Source organism: Microtus oregoni, unplaced genomic scaffold (assembly GCF_018167655.1).
Source record: "Microtus oregoni isolate MIOR12 unplaced genomic scaffold, Mior012 000023F_ref0000262, whole genome shotgun sequence".
NCBI lineage: Eukaryota > Metazoa > Chordata > Mammalia > Rodentia > Cricetidae > Microtus > Microtus oregoni.
Window position 1 is genome coordinate 2,146,744 of NW_024543082.1, and position 27,529 is coordinate 2,174,272.

A 27,529-nucleotide genomic window follows, 5' to 3' on the forward strand; every position below is an offset into this window, starting at 1 on the left:
AACCATACGAGATGCTTCAACAGCAGCATTCTCTACAGATTCCATCTCAGGAAATATAGGAGTTACATCCCCAACAGCTTCTCAAAGTTCTATACCTGTTAATACTGATGTGTCAATGACAAATTCACCAAATGTCCTGTCAACAGTAACAACACCCATCACTGCTACTCAGGAATTGTTAACATCTTCTCAGAACCTCCACACTAAAACAATGGAGACCAGCAGCACACCTCAAACCACTCACACAGAGGTGACCACATCAAGTTTTTCTCCTTCCCCAAGTGGCTCAACTCCTGAACAGACAGCATCCCAAGGGATACCATCTCCAGAAGAAACTACCAACTTCTCCACCTCCAGTGTCACCAATACCAAACCAACCATATCAGAGGTATCAACAGCAGCATTCTCTGCAGATTACACCTTAGGAAATACTGAGACCACATTGCCAACTTTTTCTCAAAGTTCTGTACCTGTCAATACTGATGGCTTAATGACGAATTCAACAAATGTCCTTTCAACAGTGACATCACCTATCACTGCTACTCTGGAATTGTCAACATCTCCGAATGACGTCCCTAGGAACACAGAGACCAGCAGCACAGCACAAACCACAGTCTCCGGGGTGACCACATCATCTCTCTTACCTTCCCCCAGTGGCTCAACTGCAGCAGAGACTGTGTCCCATGGGATTTCCTCTCCAGATGAAACACCCGTCCCCTCCAGTTCTGCTGTCACCAACACATTCCCAACCACATCAGAGGTGCCCACCACAGCACCCTCTATAGGATCTGCTCCTGGAAGCACAGCTCCAGACATTATCCAAAGCTCTTCAGGAACTGCCACAGAAACCTCAGTTACATCTTCACCACAGGAACTTTCAACAGTGTCAGTTCCCATCACCTCTAGTCAGGAATTGTCAGCATCTTCTCACAATGACCACACTGAGAGCATTGTGACAAGCAGCCCACCTCAAAATCCCATAACAGAGTTGTCCCCATATACTCATTCATCTTCCCCTAGGGGACCCACGGTGACACAAGCAGAGTCCCAGAGGACTCCTACTCCTGGAGACACAACCTCTGTGTATGCTGATACCAGGAGCAGTTCACCTCTAACTTTGCCCTCTACTGAAATCCCCTCAGTAGACACACGGCACACAAGTGCTGTAGTTACTCCAAGTTCTCCATCTGCTGCCACACAGTTCTCAATGACATCTTCACCACAGGAACCGTCCACTGTGTCAACACCCATCACTTCCACTCAGGAACTGATCTCATCTCAGACTCTGCACACTGGAAGCATGGACACCAGCAGCACACATCAAATCACACACACAGAGGTGGCCAATTCAACATTTTCAACTTCCTCAAGTGACTCACCTCCTGCACAGACAGCGATCCAAGGAACATCATCTCCAGGGGAAACAGCAAGCTTGTCTTCTTCTGTGATCGGCACAAGCCCAACGTCATCAGAGGTGCCGACAGCAGCACTCTCCACAGACTCCAACTCAGGAAATGCAGAAACCACATCTCCAACAGTTTCTCAAAGTTCCTCACTTGTCAATACTGATGTCTCAATGACACATTCACCAAAAGTCCTGTCTACGATCACAACACCCATCACCATGACTCAAGAACTGCACACTGAAAACATGGGGACCAGCAGCACACCTCAGACCACACTCACAGAGGTGACCACATCATCTTTTCCACCTTTCACAAGTGGCTCACCTCCTGCACAGACAGCATCCCAAGGGACTTCAACTCCAGAAGAAACAACCAACTTATTCACCTCCATCATCACCAATACCAAAACAACCATATCAGAGGCTCCAACAGCACCGTTATCTACAGATTCCACCACAGGAAATACAGGAATCACACCCCCAAGAGGTTCTCAAAGTTCTATACCTGTTAATACTGATGTGTCAATGACGAAGGGACCAAATGTCCTCTCAACAGTCACAACACCCATCACTGCTACTCAGGAATTGTCAACATCTCAGAATCTTCACACTGAAAACATGGGGACCAGCAGCACACCTCAAACCACACTCACAGAGGTGACCACATCTAGTTTTTCAACTTCCCCAAGTGGCTCAACTCCTGCACAGACAGTATCCCAAGGGATACCATCTCCAGAAGAAACTACGAACCTCTCCAACTCCAGTGCCTCCAACAACAAACCAACCATATCAGAGGTGTCAACGGCAGCATTCTCTACAGATTCCACCTCAGGAAATACTGAGACCACATCATCAACTTTTTCTCAAAGTTCTGTACCTGTCAATACTGATGGCTTAATGACGAATTCACCAAATGTCCTTTCAACAGTGACATCACCTATCACCGCTACTGGGGAATTGTCAACATCTCCGAATGACGTCCCTAGGAACACAGAGAACAGCAGCACAGCTCAAACCACAGTCTCCGGGGTGACCACATCATCTCTCTCACCTTCCCCCAGTGGCTCAACTGCAGCAGAGACTGTGTCCCATGGGATTTCCTCTCCAGATGAAACACCCGTCCCCTCCAGTTCTGCTGTCACCAACAAAATCCCAACCTCATCAGAGGTACCTATCACAACACCCTCTAGAGGATCTGCTCCTGGAAGCACAGCTCCAGACATTATCCAAAGCTCTTCAGAGACTACCACAGAAACCTCAGTTACATCTTCACTACAGGAACTTTCAACAGTGTCAGTTCCCATCACCTCTACTCAGGAATTGTCAGCATCTTCTCACAATGACCACACTGAGAGCATTGTGACCAGCAGACCATCTCAAACCCCCCTCACAGAGGTGTCCACACCAACTCATTCATCTTCCCCTAGGGGACCCACTGTGACACAGGTAGCATCCCAGAGAACTCCTTCTCCTGGGGAAACAACCTCCCTGTATGCTCCCACCATGGGCAGTTCACCTCCAAGTATGCCCTCCACTGAAACCCCCTCAGTAGACTTGCGGCACACAAGTGCTGTAGTTACTCCAAGTTCTCCATCTGCTGCCACACAGTTCTCAATGACATCTTCACCACAGGAACTGTCCACTGTGTCAACACCCATCACTTCCACTCAGGAACTGACAACATCTTCTCAGACTTTTCATACTCGAAGCATGGACACCAGCAGCACACCTCAAACCATACACACTGAGGTAACCACATCGACCTTTTCAACTTCCCCAAGTGGCTCAACTCCTGCCCAGGCAATGTCCCAACTGACATCATCTTCAGGGGAAACAGCCAGCTTGTCTTCTACTGTCATTAACACAAGCCCAACGTCATCAGAGGTGCCGACAACAGCACTCTCTACAGACTCCAACTCAGGAAATGCAGAAACCACATCTCCAACAGTTTCTCAAAGTTCCACACTTGTCAATACTGATGTCTCAATGACAAATTCACCAAAAGTCCTGTCTACGATCACAACACCCATCACCATGACTCAGAAACTGATAACATCTTCTCAGACTCTGCACACTGAAAGCATGGGGACCAGAAGCACACCTCAGACCACACTCACAGAGGTGACCATATCAACTTTTTCAACCACCCCAAGTGGCTCAACTTCTGAACAGACGGTGTCTCACAGGCCATCATCTCCAAATGACACAAACAACCTATCCACTTCCAGCATTATCCATACAAATGCAACCATGTCAGAGATGCCAATGGCATCAGTCTCTACAGTCTCTAGCTCAGGAAATACTGGAACCAAATCTCCAACAGTTTCTCACAGTTCCACGTCTGTCATGACCAACATCTCAGTGACAAGCTCAGCAAATGTCCTGTCAACGGTGACCACCCCCATCACCTATACTCAGGAATATTCACCATCTTCTCAGAGCATCCACAACGGAAGCATGGAGACCGGCAGCACACCTCACACCACCCTCACAGAGGTCACGCCATCATCTCTTTCCTTCTCCCGGAGTGTACCCACTCCGACACAGACAGTTTCTTGGGGAATATCCTCCTCCGGCAAAATAACTACTCCATCTGCTTCCAGCAGGAGTAACCCACCTCGAGCTACACCAGACATATCAACCTCTCCAGACTTCACCTCAGGAAATGCAGGGCCTACATCTGCACACGTCACCAGAAGCCTCAGTATTGCCACATCAAGAGTTCCAAACACAACTCTAGCCGGACAACCAACAATCCTAGCCCACAGCACCTCTACGCGGCTGTCACCTACATACTCCCAGAGTTACCGGACAACCAGCATGGCGTCCTCCAGCACATCTCAAACCAGCATCCTCACAAAGCCGACCACAGAAAACCACTCATCCTCTGCACCTGGACCCACTGCGACAGACACCCCTTCCCATGGGACATCTTCCTCAGGTGAGTCAGCTGAGGTGAGGCTCCCACAGTGAATGACGTCTAGCCCCTCCTCTCCGTCTGTCCTGTTTGCGTATACATGGAGGCAGTGACTGTTGACCAGTATATAAACAAACATTTCAGCTGTCTCTCCCAGCTCCTCATTTTCTGTGATGTAAAAACCACTCTTGTCTTCTTTTCCTATATTTCCAGGAATGACCACAAGCTCCCCGAAGACAGACAGTGCCAGAGGCACATCACTCTCTACTACTTCCTTGACCCTTACCACGCCCAGCACAACCACAACCTCCAGGTCAACAGTGCCCCCAATCCCCACTTTACCAGAGCAGGGTGAGTGATGCCCGTAAGACATTCCCTCTTTGCTTTCTACCCGAGCCAGACTTCAAGACTGCACAGACTTTCTTGCTGTGATTGCGAGACTGGATTTGCCAGTTTAGGTCCTTCTGTGTTGTTGAGGGATCCAGTCCTTTGGGTTTCTATTCTGTCCCATCCAGGCCACGAATGAACCACCTTCCCCCACTTGTATTTCCTCTAGAGGGATGATGACTGAGTGTTTAGGACCACTTGGTTACAGTCTCTGCTCTCCGGGATCAGAGATTACAGGGAACCACACCAAAGCTGGGTGCTGAGGGTGATTTTGTGCATTGTATTGGGCTGGGAGATGGAGACAGGGGAGTGAGCAGGGGACCGATCAACTGTTCTGTAGATGAAAGGCCAGGATACCAGGTACAAGCCTGTAAGCGATGTGAGAATAGGATCAAGGTGGACAGGAGACTTCCGGATGGGAGCTGGGGAAGAGGGAGCACCTCAGATAGGTTGGATGGTCTGAGCAGCTAGAATACAGCCACGGGAGTGAAAAGATAGTCCTCGTGTTGAATGGGGTAGGAGCTCTGAGCATTGGGATTCCCAGGAGTAAAGGTGAAGAGTGGTGGGGGGGGCCTAAGGACTCTAAGGAGTCTGGTGTATGCAAAAACCTTGTGGGTGAGGCAACCAGGAAGGATCTAGATTTGCACAGTGGTGGCTGGTATGGATAAATTTGGGAAGGTCAAGCAAGGGGTCAGTGAGGAATCCGAGAGCTATATAGAGACTCTGAGCTAAGCCAATCAAGGCCAAGCCAGGGTCCTAATGAGTTGATGGTATGGTATAGAGTGAGGTCCACTTGAAAAATACCTAGGACAAGGTCCCAAGCTGGAATCCAAAGATGTAAGGGTGGCCTAGAGTAATTTTGGGGCCGGGGGGGGAGGGGGGTGTTTCTTCGGGTTTATCTGGAGAAATACCATTTCAGGAAACAAGGGCCATTTTATGAAAAGGCCTTTAAATGACTGGTCTTTGTGGTCTCAAAGTTTCATCTTTTCGCCCTTGGGCAGTTCTGACTTCTCCATCAGAGCGTACAGTTGACACCCTCATGGCAGGGCCATTAAGTCAGGATGTCCTCAGCTGAGGAATGAGAAGGGTACCAGCTGAGAATATACAAGGAGGATGTGCTAGCTATGCGTGGAGCAGCAAAGAGTCAGGGCCTAGGGGCACTTTCAGAAAGAGGGCCGAGGTAAGCAGCAGATGAGGGAAAACTCCCTCCAGATCTTTCTGAACCTAAAGAAGCAAAGGCCCGCAAGGGTGTTGTTCTCTCCTTTGTCCTGGTCTAGGCATTCCCCTCTTCCCCTACGGGACAAGCCCTGAAGTTGGAGACTACCGGTTGTTTTCCAGGACAGTGGATTTTACCTCACCCCTCTTCAAGATCCAGATTGGCTTCCCTCTCGGCTCCTCTCTTCGGGATTCCTTCTACGTGAGTCTCCAACTGAAGTCCTTGTTTTAAGTCTGTGGCCTGTGTTATCCGGGCCCTGTATCTCCCCCAGGCATGGAGACAGGCCCGTGACTGAGCAGAAGGGAGAATGGGAGTCACCTTTGCTGCACAACACCTCCATCACTTCTTTTATAACAATTTCTGGTTGGGGAAAGCTGAATGAAGTCATGCCTCCCTGCCCGTCTGGGCAAAACTGTCCTCTCCCTAGTAAGAAGAGATCACGGTTATTTAACAAGTTTTTTGTTTTGTTTTGTTTTTGTTTTGTTTTTTTCATGAGGAATAAGCTATGCTTGGGAACTTGATTGGTTTACTTCATTTTCATTTCTTGTGATTACTTCTTGATTCCCTGGGAATGGTGATGGGCTCCACTTGCCCTCAGGGAGAGGAGTAGTAACACCCAACTGAGAGGTCAACACAGTACTGGGAGGAGGACATTGACTCCTTTGTCCTCTTCTGCCTCTTCCCAAGCTTTAAGGGTGAGGCTTACCAAGAAGCTTTGCTCTGACATGGCTGGGCTACCCCACTGAAGCAGGACACCATCCACTACTTTGGACGATATGAAACTCTCCTGATAGGGATGAGTATTTGTAAGGTGCTTAGGTAACAAGTTCTCCTAGAAGGCGAGAAGTGGACGAGGGGACCATCAAGGTTGACACCTCTCATCCTCTGCACAGATGGGCGCTGGGGGGGTGGGCACGCTTCTGAGAAGCTGGCCCTTAGATGGGGATAACTCTTCATTCAACAATCCCTAACCGAGAACCCTTGTGTTCAGTTCACAGATAATGGCCAGATCATTTTTCCAGAGTCAGACTACAGCATCTTCTCCTACCCCAACCCACCTCAAGGAGGCTTCACAGGAATGGAAAAGGTGGCCATGGTGGCCCCATTCTGGGATGATGCTGACTTCTCTAGCTCCAGGGGAACCATATTCTACCAGGTGGGTCATTCAAAGCCTTGACAGTCAGGAGTTCCAGCATCCTGTCTGGAGAGATTAAGGGCAGTGGAAGGGCATTGCATCACAGCCTCGGCTTGTGTGGGAAGCCACCGAAGCTTAAATACAGGGTAGGGAGGAAGCCAAGAAAGAATGCTAAACAGACCCTGGAACACCCTACTCCAACCATGTGGAGGCCTGCAGGTGGCAGGGATGGAGCTGTAGAGGGTCTGTCTTAATGAGTCTGAGCCAAACAGACCCCCCTCTCCATTTCTGAGTTAAGTTAATAATTCCAGTCTGTCAAAGTATGTAGCATCGGCTGCCATAGCAATTGTGTTTGTGTACCTGCCATTGACAAGGAACTACCTAGGTTCCAAAGATGGAAAGGCATACACTCGTCCTTTAGGAGTTATGAGCTAAACACAGGAATGTAGAATTTGACACACATGGCCATATCATCCAAGTCAGTTTGAGCTAAGAGATGTATCTGTTCAATTCTAGAAGGTTTAACTTTCTAAGGTAGGGACTCTCTAGCTCACATGCCCCAGATTTTCCTGCAGCCTAAATTTAAATCGATCTTAAAGTCCAAAGACTTGTGGAAAAGATGTACAAGCAGCCACGGGCACTGAAGTGAACAGAATCCCCAAGCAGGAAGCAGGTACCCCTTAGGGCTCTGGTTCTCAACATTCCCTAGTGCTCCAGCCCTTTAATACAGTTTTTTATGCTGTGGTGACCCCAACCGTTAAATCATTTTTGTTGGTACTTCATAATTGTAATTTTGCTACTGTTATGAATTGTAATGCAGATATCTGATATGTGACCCCTTTGAAAGGGTTGTTCAAACTCCAAAGGGATTGAGACTCCCAAGTTGAGAACCACTGCCTTATGGGAACTGAATGGGACTCTGAATTCCTTGCTTGTGCCTACTTTCCTTTTCTAGGAGTACAACACACTTTATGATGAAAACAATGAGCTCATCCGGAAGGTGGAGACTTTGATTCGTGAGTTCACAAGTGATTGGAGCTACAAAGCCAAGTGGACATTGAAAGTCACCTGGTTCAACGTTCCTGCCTATCCTGCCCAGTGGAACTATGGGGTGAGTGGACCACGGGTGCTGGCTCCCTGTGAGCCTGGTGGGAGCCAGACGTCCCAGTAGGCTCCTAGGGAGCCTCCCTGACTGGAGGAAAGACTGCTGGCTATAGCTACCCCCTGAAAACACGGTCTATGAGTACTCACAGCAGGCAGAAACCTTCACTGCATTTACAGGCAGGAATGTCTGTGGGCTGACAAGGTCATGTGACTTACACAAGTCAGCCCCCTTCACTAGAGTAAAGTATCAGCGCATGGCCCTCAGCAAACAGTTCACTGACTACCTGGGACAGGTCCTCTATACCACACGCAGGACCTGGACAGTGTCCTTACTTATCCCTGAGGGAGAGACAAGGAGGCCTTTGTCAGCTCTGCTGTCTCCTCCAACCTCTCAGGTTCCTGTAGCTCTCTCTTAAAACACCACCTTCTAATGGGATTGCAACCCAGAGCCCTTTATTTACTCTCCCTGCAAAAGAGTCACAAGGAAGGAGAACTGGCCACTCTAAGTGCGTCTATACCTAAGATAATTGATGCTCTGATCACAGCAAACTTGCCTGCAAGTCCAGCCCAGGTGGACCAGGGACAGGTGACAGGCCTGTGTCTGGCCAGGGGCGTGGGGGCACCAGGGTGTGGGGCACCAGCGAGGAACCTCCAGACCTCTCATAGATGTCTCTATTTGTCTCTCGCCGATTTCCAGACCAATACCTACCAAGCCATCCTCTCCACAGATGGAAGCAGTTCCTACGCCCTGTTTCTCTACCAGAGTGGTGGGATGCGCTGGGATGTGACCCAAGATCTGAGCAACAGAGTCGTCATGGGCTTTTCCAGGTAGGACAGGATCAGCTAGCTGTCAGCACTGAACTGTGAGAGATAAAGGTTCCCTGTTCACACTCCTGTCTGATCCTTGGTGAAAATCACCCCCCCCCCCCACACACACACACATTCATCCTGCCATCCCAACACCTGTGCACTGGAGCCTTTCAACCTTTGACCTTTCTGGTTTCCACTGGCCTTAGCTGGCTTTTCAGGTAATAGCGGCTCATTACTCCGATTACACCACATACTCTATTTATTTATTTATTTATTTATTCATTCATTTATTTATCTATTTATTTATTTAATTTGTGATCACAGCCACCGACAATAGCTGACCAGTATCCTATAATATAAGACCGTTCATTGTCCTCTAGGCAAGAAAACTTAGGTTCAAGCAGAATTTCAAAGTGGCAAAGCGGGCATCTGAACACAGACATGCAAGTTTGGAATCTGTGATTCCTGGCGCTCTACAGCTTAGCTGGAGAAGGCACCGAGTAGAGAGGCCATGGCTAGCTGTAGTGTGGGCTCCTGCACGGGAAGGAGCCGCAGTCTCTGAGGCAACAGCTCCCAACCCCTGCCTGTGAGGCAATCAGTTGTGATGGCCATGCATCGTGGGCTTGCAGTAACTGCCACAGACGGTTTTCTGTTCCACCGGGGTGTGTCCAGGCTGCCCTACAAGCGCATGGTGTGGACTGGCTTTTGGTGGGCAATGGAAGGAGGAAAGCGTGTCATTACCCAGGGAGCTGGCAATTTCACACCATCTTCGGTGTCCCCACCAGAGATGTCAGACGGAGAATTTGTCCTCCAGCCTGTGTGACAGCAGAGCACTCTCTGTGGGCATGCCCCTACACTAGCACCATGGCTGTTGCTGCTTGCCTCCTTCCGTTCTGAATCCACACTGATGGTGAAGCTGGCGGGATCTCTCCACTCAGATCCGAGGGCTTTGCAAATGTCTCGGCACTGGAGCTTTACAAAGCTGTGGCGTGGTTGCAAACGACATCTCTGTCACCCAGATAGAAAACCCCAAAGTCAGACATGTTAAATTACCATGACCACCAAGCTAGTGAGTGCCCGAGTCGAGCTGGCAGTGATTGCCCGGCTTCAGAGACTGGCCTTGAGCCATCCTTTGCAGTACGCTCTCAGAGAGCTTCAAGGGAAACAAAGGGAAATATGGCCTCAGCTCTGTTGCTTTCACACCTGCTGTGTCCTGAGTGAGCCCACTGTCACTGATCAGATATGGGGTGAAGCAGAGGCTCCCCACCCCTACCCATCCTCTCTTCCTCCTCAGCGCTGGGGCTTGTGACTCAGTCTGGCTGCCCACCTGACTGAGCACGGGCTACCAGCTGCTGACGGGGGCTAGCCGGAGTGACTGACAGACTAAATGTGTGGGTGGTTTTCAGCTGAGAGCAAAGAGCCTGAATGTGACACACAGGCCTGAGAGTCTTTCCCTTTGCCTGCAGTGGAGATGGGTATTTTGAAAACAGCCCGCTGATACTCCGGCCAGCAATGGAGAAGTACCGTCCAGATCGATTCCTGAATTCCAAATTAGGTAAAAGTGCCACCCAGCTGTATGAGCTGGCCCCAGTCCTCCCTTGCCCACTACTCTATAGCCATGGCAGTCCTAGACCGCCGTCGCTCTCTGCCACCCAGAGAGCGTCCTGCACAGGCCAACCACCTACAGTTGCATCCACAGTTGGCATCCTCTAGGCAACAATTTCTTTTCACGCCCTCAGCCCCTGTAAGTCCCCTTCCTTGGGAGAGCCAAACCCTGGATGTCTGTCAGTGGGCATTCAGGTTCTTGTGTGAGGACAAGGGTATTGCAGGTAGGGAGTTAGGATGAGCATCTAAATGTCCCATTCCAGAGCTGGAATGAAATCCTTGAGGAGATCGACCAGGAGGAGTTCCAAAAGGCTGACATTCACTTAATCAACATTTATCGAACACCTATTATATGCCAGGCAGTGGGTTAAGAGAAAAATGAAAGGAGAAGGTGAGAAAGGTCAGCCACGCTGGCTCTCCACAAGCATTCGCTGTGGGAGAGACCCTAGTGGCCAGAGGCAAGTGTCCGTGGCTCTTTCTTTGTGACTCAGTGTAATAGAGAGAGGCTCCAAAGGGGAAGAAAGGCCAGCTTCCAAACTGTGATGGCAAAGAGGGCATTCTAGCACTGGGGAGAAGTCAGCCATGTAGATTTTTTTTTCGAGACAGAGTTTCTTTGTGTTGCTTTGGAGTCTGTTCTGGAACTCACTCTGCAGACCAGGCTGCCCTCAAATTCACAGAGATCTGCCTGCCTCTGCCTCCCGAGTGCTGATATTAAAGGTGTGCGCCACAATTGCCCGGCACCATGTAGATCTTGAAGCATGAGTTTAGGTCTGATTGATCTGGGACAAAGATGTCTGGCAATCAGAAATATGAGCGAAGTCAAATGGCAGGTGGGTGTCACCCCATGGAAGAGCTTTTCTGTGACATCAGCGTTCTTTGTCAAACACATCTGCTTATGATTTAGAGTGTCTCACGGTGTGTGTGTGCATGTGTGCACACACATGCATATATGTACGTGTTCACATGCAGGCATGTGTGTGCATATGTGTATGTATGTACACGTGTGTACACGTGCATGTATGAACAGGTCATTATAATAATGCTATTCTTCTGAAAACATTCAGTTTCTTAATTCAGGTGGATATAGGGTTGAAAATCTCATATATTACAACATACTATGTCTGGGGTAGGGCTCTGGAGTCTTCTCTCCCTGAAGAAGTGTGCTGTATGAAATTTCCAATGTATTGAAGGTTTAAACTTCACAACTCCATTGAGGATTTTTCTAGTGACTTCCCACTTCCCAAGATGGTATCTGGGCCCAAATGTGGCTTCCACAGACTCACGGTGTTAGAGCAAGGCCCTACTAGCATGCCAATTTCTCTGTGACTTCCAGAACCTCTGTCCTGGTTGCTGTGGCCACTGAAAGGAAAGGAAGGGTACATTATGAAGACCGAGGGTCTGACGGCATGACTGGATGGACGGCATGTCTCTAGAGGAGGAGGTGGTGGTTTAGGAACTGGAAGGTGCAGCAGAGAGAAAGAGAGAGACAGAGAGCGGGAAGGGAAGGAGGGAGGAGACAGGGAGAATGAACAGCGAAGGAGGGAGGCAGGCAGGTCAGACTGGATCACAGTGTCGCCTCCCTGCCCAGCACTTGTCCCACAGTTTTGCCATAGAGTCTAAGACTTGAAGTGTTTGGGGAGCTTCTGTTCAAGGTGGTTTGAAGATAAATCATGGCCGGGGCCCTTCCTAGGAAGAGCTGTCCCGAGAGGCGTAGGGTGGAGGATGCAGTCTTCCTAGAAACAGCTGTCCAGAGAGGCAGGGCGCAGGATGGAGGATGCAGTCTTCCTAGAAACAGCTGTCCAGAGAGGCAGGGCGCAGGATGGAAGATGCAGTCTTCCTAGAAACAACTGTCCAGAGAGGCAGGGCGCAGCATGGAGGATGCAGTCTTCCTAGAAACAGCTGTCCAGAGAGGCAGGGTGCAGGATGGAGGATGCAGTTGGAGTTTGTGTGGAGCCTAAGCTGAAGCAGAGCTTGCAGGCCCTGTCCCGCGGTAATCACTGATCTCCTTGTCTCCCAGGCATCAGGGGGCTGCAGCTCTACAGGCTACACAAGGAGGTGAGGCCCAACTACCGGCTCAAGTGTCTGTGGTGGCTGGAGAGCCAGCCTCGGTGGCCCGGCTGGAGATGGGGCTGGAGCTGGGGCTGGAGCCAGCTTTCCTGCCCTTGCTCCTGGCAGCAGGGACGACGGGACTTGCGATTCTGGCGCATGAACACAGGTGATACCCCTCTCCCGCCCTTCACAAACCCCCACCGACCGTCACCTCTGCTTACACCTGTTCTACCCTTTCCCAGACACCCTGAGCACCCCACCCCGCAGACGAACTCGCCCTGTTCATCTCCACCTACCGTAAGTTCCTTGGCCTGAGGATGACTGATCTCTTTGCAGGCTGGCAGTACGGCAGTGACAGGCAACTGTGCAGCTTCTCCTCTGGGCGAGGGGGCGTGTGCTGCAGCTACGGCCGCTGGGGAGAGTTTCGGGAAGGCTGGAGAATGCACAGTCCTTGGCAGTTTGGTATGTGTCTCCATGGAGATCTCAACACATCTTAACAGGACGGAGACTTGAAATCATATCCCCACAGAGACCTTCTGCGGGAGCACACGGAGATGAACAGGGCAGGGTAGCTTGCTGCTGCCCACCCTGGGGCCCGCTCTAGTCTCTTTATCCCATTGTCTATGTCCGCTCTTCCCCTGGCCCTCTGACGGCTTATACTATTTGCCATGTTATGTAATAGCCCCACATGCCTTCAAGGAGGACATGCAATGACATTCTGTCACAGACTACTGCCAGTCACTGAGCACGGGAGGATGTGAGCTGCGCCATGCCTGTCTCCAGACATGTACTCTAGACACTGATACCACCATGCTCTACCATACCCGCCTGCTGGCTCTGGGGTGCTCTGCCCTCTGACAAACCGTTCTTCTCCACAGAGCAGGAGCAGGAGGCACAGAAGTGGTGCTGTCACTGGAACGACAAGCCCTCCTTCTGTGCCCTTTACCACCGCGCCCGGCCCCGCCTTAGCTGTGCTACGTACAGACCCCCACGGCCCGGTGAGCATCATGGTGGAGGTGGAGCATCCAGGAAGGGAGCCTGGGTTAGCAAGAGATCAGCTTCCTAGGGCAGAACTGTGACCACAGGGATGATGGGGGCAAGCCTCGTGTGAGCCTAACAGCAAACAGAAGGCTTTGTATATAGCAATGGCTTAGGGGAAAGAGCTGGGTCAGGGACTACAAGCATAAGAGGCCTTTGGTTCAGGTTGTGGAAGCCAGGGGAATTTGCCCGAGCTTGAGTCCACCAAGACAGAAGGCCTACCTGCTGGGCAGTTATGCTAACATGTAACGTCCTTTCTTTCAGCGTGGACATATGGCGATCCCCACATCACCACATTGGATAATGTCACTTACACCTTCAACGGGCTGGGGGACTTTCTGCTGGTCCAGGCCCAGGACACAAATTCCTCCTTCCTGCTGGAGGGCCGCACTGCCCAGACAGGCTCTGCCAAGGCCACTAACTTCATTGCCTTTGCGGCTCAGTACAACACCAGCAGCCTGGCTTCCCCCATCACAGTAAGTGAGGGGTTATCCAGGGTACCCTCACATTCCCTTCCCCAGGACCATCAGCTGGACACTGGAGGAGGACGAGAATAAGGAAAAGAGGAGAGATTAGTTTTCTATTTTCTCATTGTTGTGGCCAAGTCCCTGATAAGGAGTAGCTTAAGGAAAGAAGGGTGTGCTGGCTAGTTTTCCGTCAACGTGACAAAGCAACCATCTGAGAGAAGGGAAGCTCAATTAAGAAGATGATAAAACTGAGCTGCAGGCAAACCTGTAGGGCTTTTTCTTTTTCTCTTTCTTCTTTCTTTCTTTTTTCTTTTTTTTTTCCTGTTTTGGTTTTTCTGAAACAGGTTTTTCTGTTGCTTTGGAGCTTATCCTGGACATTTTCTTGATTAGTGACTGATGTGGGAGGGCCCAGTCCATGGTAGGTGGTACCATCCCTGGGCTGGTGGTTCTGGCTTCTATAAGAAAGCAGGCTGAGCAAGCCCTGGGAAGCAAGGCAGTAAGCAACATCCCTCCATGGCCTCTGCATCAGCTCCTGCCTCCAGGTTCCTGCCCTGCTTGAGTTCCTGTCCTGCCTTCCTTCAGTGATGAACAATGATGTGGAAGTGTGAGCCAGATAAACCCTTTCTCCCCAAGCTGCTTTGGTCACCACTTTTCATCACAAAAACAGTAATCCGAACTAGGATGAAGGGTTTATTTTGGCTCACAGTTTGTCGCTCAGTTAAAGATTTCAGGAAACACTCATGTAGACACACCCAGAGATGTGTTTCCATGGTGATCGTACATCCTGGAACAAAGGGAGAGAGGACACAGCTATAGATGATGAGAGAGAAGAGTAAAACGTAGAGACAGCAGAATCAGATAGGTGCCATCTCTTACTGGCTGTTCAACCTTGACAAAAGCTTACAGTGTCACTGTTTTCTCATAGCACAATGGGGACAATAGGGCAGGGACAATGGTATTGTCTGCTCCGCAGGACTGCTGTGAGACAGTCTGATTCCCACTGAGCTCCCTCCACTTACATCCTTATCATTTGCCCAGTCCGTCACCTCCTCTTGCACTGGCCTGGATTATAGCCTTGAATTGCTCTCCAGAGCCTTGTTTCCAGGCCTCTGCCCTGCCTGCTCGTGCTCCTCTCAGTCCTCCTTCAATTCCTTTCCAGGTTCAGTGGTTCCTGGAACCCAATGACACAATCCGAGTTCTACACAACAACCAGACCGTGACCTTTAACACCAGCTACGCGGATGAAGGTAGGCTCAGTAGCCGTCAGCACCCAGCCCCACCCCACACCTTCTGGTTTCAGCAGGATCTCAGCCCCCTGGGAGTGGTGTGTTGGGGGAGGCTGCAACACCCAGCAAAACAGCATGTTTGTACTCCGCCCCTCTGTCCCTTAAACTGCTGCATTAGAAGGGCCTTCTTCACCCAGACCGGGCACTGAACGTTCCTTGTTTCTTACCGCAGAAGGAAGTGTCAGGAGGCTGAGCTGGGTAGCATGGGACCTTTAGTTGAGGCACGGACAGGATTCCCAGTGCCCTCTGTGTCATAAGCCTTCATTGCTGCTGAGTCGTAGGCCCAAGAGGCGTGCTGGCTGGGGTGTCACTTGTCCCCCTATCTTCCAGACTTGCCAATGTTCAATACCACTGGTGTCCTCCTGACCCGAAATGGCTCCCAGGTTTCAGCCAGCTTCGACGGAACAGTGACCATCTCCGTGATTGCTCTTTCCAACATTCTCCATGCCTCCTCCAGCCTCCCAGAGGAGTACCGCAACCACACGCAGGGACTCCTGGGTAAGAATGGAGCTCAGACCCTGCACAGGCAGCTGTCTCGCCTGTGGGCTTGGACTTCACTACCCAGTTTTTCCTCAGAGCCCCAGGGCTCAGAGGAGGCTGCTTTACCCACTGTTTAGGCTAACTTCCTGTTTGTCTGCCATCTCTTCAAGGGAATCTGAAGGAGGCACTATGGGAAAGGTGGGGGCCCACCCGGCTACCCTCTCCCTCCCTCCACACCTACGTTTCCTTTTCTGACCCTCATCGCCTCCTTCCTCCCATCGTTCCCCACATCCTTCCTGGTTCTCTTCTCCCTCTCTAAAGCACAAAGGTGCAGTGTGAGCGTATGGTCCTCTCCCACCTCCTGGGACCCTGGACGGGGACAGATGCAGCTGTCTTGTCAGGTGCACCCTGGAGAGTGGACGACACCACCTTCCTGTGGAGACGAACCTCCTGCTCTTTCCCACAGGAGTCTGGAATGACAATCTGGAAGATGACTTCAGGATGCCCAATGGCTCCACCATCCCTGCCCACAGCTCTGAGGAGACCATTTTTCACTATGGAATGACATGTGAGTCTGGGGTCCTCAGGCCACTGGAGCAGGTCAGTGAGGAGGCTGCTGTACTGTCTCCATTGTGTTTGTGGCGACCTTAGTCACCCTTGGCAAGGTCCAAAGATTTTGCCACTGCCCCACGTTTGTCCCTGCCGCCACTCCACTTGTATGTCCCTCCTGGGAAGTGGGGAAGGGGGTGGGTGGCCTTCCCTCACTGAAGCAGACATTTCCAGACTCAGAAGAAGCCAGAGGCCTTTTCACCCTTACCAGCTCCCCTGCCTCACCCCTCACCCATCATGAAGACTAGGGGCAGGCACAACTAAAACATGGCTGGAGTCTCACACCCTCGTCATAACTCCTGCGTTACAGGGCAAATCAATGGGACAGGTCTGCTTGGAGTGAGGACAGACTCTCTGCCTTCCAACTTCACCCCCGTCTTCCTGTCCCAACTGTTGAACACCTCAAATGAAGACGTGACCTCTGGGTGCCATGGAGACCCACAGTGCAAGTTTGATGCCCTGGCCACAGGAAACACAACCATCGGACGAAATACCAACATGATCTTTGAAGCATTCCAATACGTGAATGGCACTCTCAGTAAGTGACAGGAGGCACCAAGGGGCCTTTCCGGAGACAGAAAGCAGGCGAGGACCCCATTTCATGACACTCCTTCAAGTTCTGCGTTTTTATTCCTTTAATGGATCAAAGCCTCTGACAGCTCCCAGCTCACTCAGGCCCTTTGACAGCCTTCCCTTCACTGCCCAGTGCAGTCTGTCCCCTCCCTCATCCAGAAGCCCTTTCCTGACACTCCCCTCTTGTCCCCTCTCCTTCACCCCACGGGCTTCTTTGGGCTCACTGGTAACTTTCCACTTGCCTCTCTCTTGCCTGCAAGGCTCTCTCTGCAGATGGCCACAGGCGTGTTCTCTCTCATTCTTCAACACTGCCTGCTTAACAAGGCCCTCTGGGCTGCCTTGTCTCATTTTTCTTCTCTATTCACACCCTTTTCCTGATTATTTTCGTTAGTATTTATAACTACTCAGTGCGTTTTATAATTTATGATTCCCTTAGACCTCTTTTTCCGTCACTGTTCATTGCTATAAAGATTAGTGCCATACCTATATCACATGCTTGATAAATCTGTTATGGGAATGAATTAATAAGCAATGGACTGGAAATAATAGGCTTCAAAGAAACAGCATTGGGAGAGTTGGAAAATGGAATGTCCATTTACAAACCACCCTCACAGGTTTCAGTTCTTCCTGGGGTAAAAACCAACCATCTGTTCCCAAGGCCCAGCGTGGCATTCTGTTCAGGAAAGAAATGACCCAGTTTGAGGAGGAGGTTGGAAAAAGGAGTCTAAAGTTTGCAGAGCAGAAAGACTGAGTCCTGCTCGGGAGGTGGGCCCAGGCTTGGGAAGGGCTTGTAGGAAGAGTTATAGAGAAAGGGAGCAGAAAGGGAAGGCTGGAGAGGGTCCTGCGCATAGCTAGTCTCTGCCGTGTCTCTCTGTTTCAGATCAGTACCCACCCTCTATCCACTGCCCCAGCGAGATTCAAGCCTACAGGGAGCGAACGGAGATCATTACGATCACCAGCAACTCTAAGGATGTCACATTCAGCCTCACCAATGAGTGTAGTGGCTTTAAACTCTCTGGTAAGAATCTTTGGCTGGCAACAGCATGGGGTAGGGGCTGAGAGGCCCGAGTCAGCTTGGGCTGTCTTGCATTTCTTCATTCTGCTCAGTAACCTGTTATCTTTTCATTTGAGTAACCAAGACCAACCAACGTTTTCCCTGCTTCCACCTCCTCTCCCCATCTTGTTTCTCTCTCTCCTTCTCCCACTCCCATTTCCCAGCCCAAGCTTTTGTTCTGGGTGTTTTAGGGCAGCATCAGAAATGAAACTAGAACAAGAAGGTATCACCACATCTGACTTGAGAAACAGCATTTCTTTTGAAAATACTTTTTTGTTAATTTTAATTATATTCCTGTGTGTATAGGGGTATGTGTACATGGTTTCAGGTGCTGGAACCTGCCAGAGGTGTTGGATCCCCCTGGAGTTGGAGTTATAGGCAGTGTGAGCCACCTGAAGTGGATGCTGGGAATCGAACTCTGGTCCTCTGAAGCAGCAGTGTGTTCTCTGAATCACGGAGCCACCTCTCCAGGCCCTGAGAAACAGACTTTCTTAGTATAGGTGCTTATAGCTGGCTATAGCAGCTCAAGCCTGTCATCTTAGAGGAAGGAGGATTGCCATGAGATCAAGACCAGTCTGGAATACAGAATGACACATGGTCCCAAGCTAAAAAAAGATAGCTATAGTTCAAATAGGTGGTTCCCTCCCCAAGAGAGTAGCAGTAAGAGGTTTAGATAGACGGAACTAAATAGGTAGACTTACTCTGGGCACACAGAGCTAATGCAAAGGTCATTTACTTCCATCTAATAAAACGCTTGCTTTTTTTTTTTTTGAGACAAGAGTCTCACTATCTGACTCTGGCTGTCCTAGAACTTACTGTGTAGAACTGACCCGTCCATCAGGTCCAGTTATTCAGGGTCTGAAGAGGCTCTACCTGTAAGAATCATGGGCGAGAGAAAAGAAGGAGACCAAGCAGAATTCAATTGTCAAGGGTCTCCATTTATTAGGGTAATGGTTACAGCTTATATAGCCCTTGAATGAGGAACTTGGCTTGGGATGGGGGGTAGGGGGTAGCAAAGGTCACCAGTTAGCACACCTGGTGTATTTTGTGTAAGCGGAAACATTCTTTTGTGGTTCTGTTAACAAACAGTTCTCAAGATAGTTGGGATGTGGGGCTCTCTGCAAACATTCTTAGGACAATGGTTCCTGACATAGAACAGCCTAGCCTTGAATATACAGAGATCTGCCTGCCTCTGTACCTTGGGATTATAAGCTACCATGCCCAGTTATATGTATCTTTTTAACCATCATGGAGCATTTACCAGATCATTAGAATGATCAAGTATGACCATTAAAAATACTAGTTTAGCTTGGCAGTGTTAGTGAACACCTTTAATCCCAGAATTGAGAGACAGAGGCAGGCCACTCTCCAAGTTCAAGGCCAGTCTGGTTTACAGAGTGAGTTTCGGGACAGCTGGGGCTCACAGAGAAACCCTGTCTCCTCAAAATAATAATAATAGTTTACAGGGTTGATGAGAATCTCAGCAGGTGAAAGCACTTGCCACCAAGCCTGATAACCTAATTTTCATCCTGGGACCCATATGGTGGAAGGAAAGCACCAACTCTTAAAAGCTGAACTCTGACCTCCCCATGAATGCTCCCACATGACACAAAATAAATAAATGGAATAAGAGCCATACGTTTACAGCATTATCATAGCTACTAAAAGAATAACACACTGTGGAATAAGACTAAGAGAAATACAAATACCTTTATTGGTACTTTTTGTTGTTTTCCCAGTGGTTAGCCAAGCTTATCCAACTTTCTCTCTCCTCTGACTTTCCGGATTAAAGCAGCACAGCACATCTTCCCCGGTTAGTAATGGTGTCTGAGAACCTAGGCCAGGAGCTGTGACTCGGTGGGCTAAAGCAGGAGGGATAGTGACTTCCTTTGCTAAACCAGAGTCACCAGGGACCTTCCTCTGGGCTCTAACCACCGATCGGTCTCATTTTGGGACACTCGGTCTACATCTCCTTTGTTCCATATGGCGCTGCCTTGGTACACAATGGCATTACAAGGCTTCCTGCCAGCCTGGGCTCTTCTCCTGGAAGGAGATGGTGTGAAGTCAACTCCATCCATCCTTACTCTTTGTTCCCTCCAACCTGCTGTCTACCCCCCTGTAGTCTGATGTCTGATAAGGTAGCGGTCAAGGCCTGGGAAGTCAGAGGAGAGGATGGTGAGATGGTGAGAAGGCAGAAAGGAGGTGCTGGGAGACGAAGCCACTCCAGCCTGCGGTTTGGGAAGCATTAAGCAGACACTGACACCAAGCAAGACCCATCCCAGTACAGGCTCAGGCAGAGATGCGCTTAGCAGCCTCTTCACGCTAGTGGGAGGGGAGCAGCCTTCTCCTATTTCTACCCACACCCAGCGCCCCAGCTCATTCAGCAGGTGCTGCCTCCCTCCAGTTTAGAGCATGACTGCCATCACTGTAGGAATTCCAGCTCTGCTGGGGAGGGGGGCGGAATTGGGGAATTGTGTCTTTGCTCAAATGGTGGCATTCAGAATTCAGGGAGAAGCAGGGTGTTCGACGCCAGCATGCATTGACCACAGAGCAGAGGATCTCCCAGCCATCGAGGTCTCTTTTTCCTCTGGACAGATAACGGGAGTTTGCTGTGGACACCAGCACTTCCAGAAGCATGTACCCTGGAGATTCTAGCAAGGGACGCTAGGACTCATTTGTCATCCGTATTCCAGCCCAGGACTGTGGCTTGCTTCTGCAGTATGGAGAGCCAGTGTTTGTACAATGAGACCCACAGGGAAGGCAATTCTTCCCTTGAGGTGAGTAGTGGGAACTGGGGAGGGCTTCTCTAATGGTTGCGGGGGAGGGGGAGCAGATGGAGGGATGAGGAGAGCATGCTCTCCCTTAGGCATGGTGTGTGCGGGGAGGGTGGAGCTGTGGTGGTGAGGAGCACAGGAGCCCATCTTGTGGGAAGAGGAGCTTTCATCACTGCTCAGAGCACAAGAGAGATTTGTGCTCCACCTCACACCCTGTCAGGCTTAGAAATGCTCACCTCAGCCTTTCGCATAGTCCCTACCGCAGCACCGAGGTGCAGGACGGGAAGTTCTGTGCACTCTGGAGAGAGGTCCATAGCCTCCCGCAAGCTGCCCGCCTTTCTCCCCGACCAGAGACTGCTGGGCTCCGACACTACAAACCTTCATAGGGTGTAATAGAGAGTAGCTCCCCACAACCATCTCCTCGGGCTTGGGAAGAGAGGGTGGGTGTTGTCTTGAGACCTACAGCTCCTCTATTTGCTTTCCCTCTAGTCGAGGAAGCACCTCTTTTTTCCTTGGGAGAAAATTCTCTCCATCCATGTTTGTGGTCAAGTTTCATGACCCAAGTTCGCAGCTCTTGCCCCATTTCTGCTTTGTCTCTTTGCTTGTTTCTCTTTCCCCTCTGTTTCTTCCCCTGTCTCACTCTATCAGGGATTCCAGGAAAGGAGGAAGAGTGTGAGACAGGAGAGGCTGAGAGCCTACTGCAGAGGCAGGGAGGGGATAGTGTAGCTATGGGCAGGGACTCCCAGTTCTGTCCTGTAGGGGCTAACACAAGCAGGCCTTCTCACGGCTGAGGTGTCAGGCAGAGATACTAGAAGTCCTTTAGCTTGTGAACACCAGCCCCTGCTGTTATTCAGGTGACCAGCTGTAAGTGCGATGAGGACTCCTTTGGCCGCTTCTGTGAACGCTCCAAGAACCTCTGTGAGATTCCATGCTTCCCAAAGGTGACCTGCATTCCTGGGAAGGGCTGTGGGCCCTGCCCTCCGAACATGACTGGAGACGGGCGGCATTGTGCAGGTGAGCTGGGAACAGGGTCCTGGCAAGAGGAGGTTGCCAGGTTCTGGGTCCAGGTGATAGGCCAAGGATCTGTGATAGACAAAAACAAACTGGTGTGTCTGTCTTTAGCAACACGTCTTCAAATCCCCCACGATAAGCTGTGGTAGGAGGGCTTAGAAGGGGGTGGTGGATGGCATGGGGCCGGAGGAGAGGATGCAGATGCTGAGGGTGGGGCTGGAACAGAGCAGCTGTGAGATCCTGCTATAGGAAACATGGGGAAAGACTGGTAGAGAAGGGTGGGGGACCTGAGGTAAGCGGGACTCTCAGGCACCTGGGCATCCTCAGAGACACAGGGCTCAGGGGCTCTGCTTCTCTCAAGTCAGGACATCGGAAGTGTCACCATGGGACCCTAAATGACAGAGGAACCTACATTCTCTTTTTCTCTTTTGGCTTCTTTTTTTTTTTTTTTTTTTTTTTTTTTTTTTGGTTTTTCGAGACAGGGTTTCTCTGTGGTTTTGGAGCCTGTCCTGGAACTAGCTCTTGTAGACCAGGCTGGTCTCGAACTCACAGAGATCCGCCTGCCTCTGCCTCCCGAGTGCTGGGATTAAAGGCGTGCGACACCACCGCCCGGCTCTCTTTTGGCTTCTTTCCTGCCCACCTGCATTTCTTCTTCTGAGCCACAGTAGCCATATATCAGAGATGACAGTGTGGCCTCTCCAGTCCTTGAAGGCAGCCGAGTGGAGTCAGGAGACCACTGTCTTTGACCAGAGTGGGTGGAGCCAGGAGATGGCCATGTGAGGGCAGAAGTAGATTGGGATCCTTCTCGTCAGCTTTCTGGATCCCTCTCTGACAAGAGCAGCTCTGAGCTGTATGCCACAGCCTCTGCAGAAGTGGGAGAAGGCTTACCTGGGAGAAGGGAAAAGGTTATAGAGAAATGCCTGGAGAAGGATGAGGGAAAGACGATTTAGGGTTCAGAGTAGCCCATGAGCACAGCACAGATTGAGCATGGGAGAAAACAAACACACAAAACCCATGATATTCTAGGGGTCAGGTTTCAACAGGCTACTCATCTCCTTCAGCTGACTGTCCTGCCCCCTTTACAGCTCTCGAAGACTCTGTAGTCTGCCAGAGCCATTCCTGCCCTACAAATTACTGCTATAACCACGGCCACTGCTACATCTCTGAGGCTCCAGGCTGCCAGCCCACTTGCACCTGCCCCCCAGCCTTCACTGATACCCGCTGCTTCCTGGCTGGGAACGACTTCACTCCCACCATCTCTAAAGGTATGACTAAATCCTCCTGCCATCCCTACCAGCCTCACGCGTCTCTTCTGCCTGGCTGGGAATGTTGGGAAAACCAGTGTCTGAGGCCCAAGTTCCCCCAAACACCCAGGTTGGAACTGAGTTTTCCTTCCATGTGGTGAGTTTGGGCTAGGGAGAGCTAATGAGGGCTGAGAAGTCCCTGAGGTGATGAGTGGTCCTGCCTCTCCCTTTCCAGAACTTCCCTTGAGGACCATCGTGCTCTCGCTCAGGGAAAATGAAAACGCCTCCCAAGCTGACGTCAACGCCTCGGTCAGTGCTGCTTGTTGGGCTCCCGGTGGGAAGCAGATCTTGAAAGGCCCCCATGGGGGCTGTGCAATAACTTGCACATCCTTAGACGACCTTAATTTCCCAAAGGAAGGGAGCCTCTTGCCAGGGGCGGGCCAAGGGCCTTGGACATCGGGAAGCCTCAGGATTAGAGACCATAGCATGTATTAGAATCACCAGCTTGCCCTGAGAAGACTCTAGGGTGACATGTCACCCCAGCCTGTCTTCTGGGTACCCCTCATGATTCACACTTGCTGGCTGCTATATGGAAGAAGTCACCTCCACCCGACTTCCCAAAGGGAACTGCGATAGCGTGGCCTTGTCGATAGCTCCAAGCAAAGTAGGTGAATTAGTGAATGGTGGAAACTCTAGACTCCCTTACATAGGGACACAAATCTCTGCCCTGCGGCTTCCTAGAGCAGGCGTAACAATTGGACAAGCTTATTTATAGCGGCTTTGTGTATAAACAGGGATAGCGTAAAGAGTACCCGTCATCAGGCCGTATCAACACTGAAATGACAAAGCATATAAAACATTTAGAACCAAAACACGACAGACATTCAAAGTAATTATTACTATTGGCACCCTGAGGCTCAACCTCAACCAATCAGATGTGTCTGCTGCCCTTAACTGCAGGCTCTTTGAAATAATCGGCTCCTGAGTCACCTTGGCATTCCTGGCACTGGGCCGTGCTGGGATCTTAGCTAAACAATTTGTGTTTAGTACATATGAGGGGAGAGGAAGGGCTGGGATCGGAGGGCAAGCAGAGGTATTTGTTTCAGAGGTTCCCCTGGCAATGCTGGGGGGAAAGGGCCTCATCCCTCACCCATTGAATATTTACTAAGCTAGGACCCAGGCCAGTCTCAGGTGAGAAGAGATGGGCTCCGGGGCTCCTAGGCCTTGCATTCAAAGGTGGGTGGGGCCTTTCTGATTCTCATTCAGCCTGTCCTCTCATCCCCCCCCCCATTTTCCCCCATCGTAGGTGGCATACAGGCTAGGGACCCTGGACGTGCGGGCTTTTCTCTGGAACAGCCAAGTGGAACTGAGGCGGATGTAAGTGAGGCTGTCCCTCCATGACGCCCATCTCCTCTCCCCTGCTCCTCAAACCCTCACTGTTACCCTCCCACACAGCTCTCCCTCAGCACAGCCCTCTGACAAGTCAATTCAACACTGGCGGGTCGTCTCCCACTTCCAGTACCGTCCCAGGGGGCCTGTCATCCATTTCCTGAACCACCAGCTCATAGATGCTGTGGTGGAGGTCTTCCTCCTCCAGGCTCGGAGTGGACGGCCGAAGAGGAGCAACCCTGAAGCCAGGAGGAACGTCACCTTCTTCCCCATCTCCAGGGCAGATATCCAGGATGTGACGGCCCGTGAGTCGCTCGCTCTATCTTGGGGACAATATCGAGACAACTGGGGAAGAGGAGAGAAGTAGCTAGAGGAGCCGTCACAGACCCGAGGGCCACATCAAGCCCCAGTAGAAAGTATGTGGCCCCACATGCAGGTCTGCAGTTGAAGAGGCAGCAGGTTAAGTCAGCTCTGAGGTTTGCAAATCTCTGAGTGAAATTTATCACTTAGGAAAGGTCCCCATCACATAGCTGGTCATTCGGAGAGTATGAGGTTTGGCTAACTTCTGAGCATGTGCTCATCACAACTGGCATTTTCAGACCCTGAAAACTGTCACCCCCTTGGTGACAACCCTTAGGGCTGTACAGTAATTTATTTGCTAAGCACCCCCACTCTGTTACACACTGTTGCTTGGATCAACCCTGTAGAACTGAGTACCCACAGATACAGGTATCTGTGCACTCAACCGATTGTTTCTCAGGATAGCACCTGACATTTGACTTCTCAGTGAAAAAGGCATGAATTACCCCCACTGTTTGCTTGTTCTATATGTGTCTTTGTCCTGCCTACAGTGAACCTGAGTATGCTGGACTATTACTTCCTGTGTGATGGCTACGAGGGCTACAAGCTGGTCTACAACCCCCAGAACGGTGTCACCTGTGTGTCCCCATGTAGTGAGGGCTACTGTCACAATGGAGGCCAATGCCAGCACCTACCAAATGGGCCTCAATGCAGGTGGGTAGGGGCCTGGAGTAGGAGAGGATAATACTGGGGAACACAAGCTGGGTGGGGCACAATAGGTTCAGGAAGGCACTGTCCTTCCCAACGCACGACACTGGGGTGACTCCCTAGTAACTGGGGAACAAGAAGCGGGGGGGGGGGGTGGTGAGAGGAGGCCGGGTGCCGCTCTTCCGCATGGAGACAAAAAAGACATGTATTGCTTCTGAAACCCAGGCTAGTCGCAGAGGGTACTCCAACCATCCTGGAGATGAGAAAGCTGCACTGTAGAGCAGCGAGGGTCCAGGGGGCGCTCAGGGACCTCCCAGGAAGTACTAGAGCCTCCTGAAGATGGATGCCCTCCAACCCTGTAGAAAGGAACCCGCTGTCTGGGTCTGGTCCCGGTTCTGCCCCTCTGCAAGAGCGCTCAGTCTGGGGACACCCCTGAAGCTGGATCCTTAGGTTGTTAGCAAACTGAGCGTCTCCCCAAGGAGAGAACTGTATGTCTGCAGTGACACAGGGGCTTGCCGCCCAGTGTCCTCTGTTTACTCTTGTCCCACTCTTAGTCCGGGACTGGTCAAAGGAGTTGGGCTGAGTGGAGGATGGAGCCCATCCTTTGGGAGAATGAGAGATGGGTTTGTGACTATATGGGTACCCCACCCTTCTGGGCCATCCAGGTGGGGTAGAATGTGCTATGTACATCTCCCTTCTTTAGCTGATGACCTCACTTCTTTAGCTGGTGACCTCCCTTCTTTAGCTGGTGACCTCACTTCTTTAGCTGGTGACCTCACTTCTTTAGCTGGTGACCTCACTTCTTTAGCTGGTGACCTCACTTCTTTAGCTGGTGACCTCACTTCTTTAGCTGATGACCTCCCTTCTTTAGCTGGTGACCTCACTTCTTTAGCTGGTGACCTCACTTCTTTAGCTAGTGACCTCACTTCTTTAGCTGATGTCCTCCCTTCTTTAGCTGGTGACCTCACTTCTTTAGCTGGTGACCTCACTTCTTTAGCTGATGACCTCCCTTCTTTAGCTGGTGACCTCACTTCTTTAGCTGGTGACCTCACTTCTTTAGCTGGTGACCTCCCTTCTTTAGCTGATGACCTCCCTTCTTTAGCTGGTGACCTCACTTCTTTAGCTGGTGACCTCCCTTCTTTAGCTGGCCTCGGGCAGACTGGATCCTCCACCCGGGGATAGCCCTGCCTTATCCTGGATAACAGCCCTTGGTCCCTAGGAGAGGAAGCCCGAGAAGGCTATGCCTGCCTCCTCGCTCATCACGCTTCTCTCTGTCCCCAGCTGTGCGTCCTTCACCATCTATACATCCTGGGGTGAACACTGCGAGCACCTAAGTGTGAAACTTGGAGCCTTCTTCGGGATCCTCTTCGGAGCCTTGGGAGCCCTCCTGCTGCTGGGGATCCTGGCCTTTGCAGTCTTCCACTTCTGCAGCTCCTCCATGTACAAGTTCTCCTACCCTTTGGCCTCAGAACTGTGAAGCCTGGCTCCAGATGATACCTCAGGACCCACCCGTCACTCCACCTCTGGTCTAGGGAGACTGGAAAGGGGCTGCTGAATGAAGAGGATTTGCTATTCTTCAAGAATGAATAAAGAAATGAAGTCGGACTATACCTTGGCAGTAGACCAGGGGCGCAGGAAAAGGCTGTGATGACCAAATATAGAGATGGGTGGGTTTATCACAAAGACGTATCTGAAAGAAGGACATTGCCATGTATGAGCGCGCGCGCGCACACACACACACACACACACACACACAACAGAATTAATGGGTGAGTGGTTCTACATTAACCAAAATATTTTTACATATAAAACTGGCTTACTTCTCATTAAAATGTATTTAAATAAAGTCTCCATCTTTTCGTGTCTCCAAGCCATGGGTTCCATCCATCTCTTCTGGTGGCTGAAGGGCTAGGCACAGTTTGTTCTCCCAATCATCATAAACACAAATATTAGACAGATGGTACAGGA

General features: G+C 50.7%; 1 protein-coding gene across 1 annotated transcript; it reads left to right on the plus strand.

Annotated features, from left to right (window-relative positions):
- The first annotated feature begins 1,624 nt into the window (after positions 1–1,624).
- On the plus strand, positions 1,625–27,407 carry Muc4 (mucin 4, cell surface associated). Its single transcript, XM_041673468.1, has 24 exons — positions 1,625–4,346; positions 4,536–4,673; positions 5,987–6,126; positions 6,917–7,081; positions 8,016–8,171; positions 8,862–8,992; positions 10,441–10,529; positions 12,597–12,794; positions 12,965–13,090; positions 13,507–13,626; positions 13,931–14,142; positions 15,293–15,380; positions 15,750–15,917; positions 16,366–16,467; positions 16,819–17,046; positions 17,962–18,099; positions 20,731–20,912; positions 21,764–21,923; positions 23,006–23,185; positions 23,400–23,473; positions 24,471–24,541; positions 24,620–24,858; positions 25,405–25,567; positions 26,843–27,407. Exons 1-24 carry the CDS (start codon positions 1,625–1,627, stop codon positions 27,036–27,038), a joined length of 6,186 nt encoding a protein of 2,061 aa, XP_041529402.1. The 3' UTR covers positions 27,039–27,407.
- The last annotated feature ends 122 nt before the right edge of the window (positions 27,408–27,529 follow it).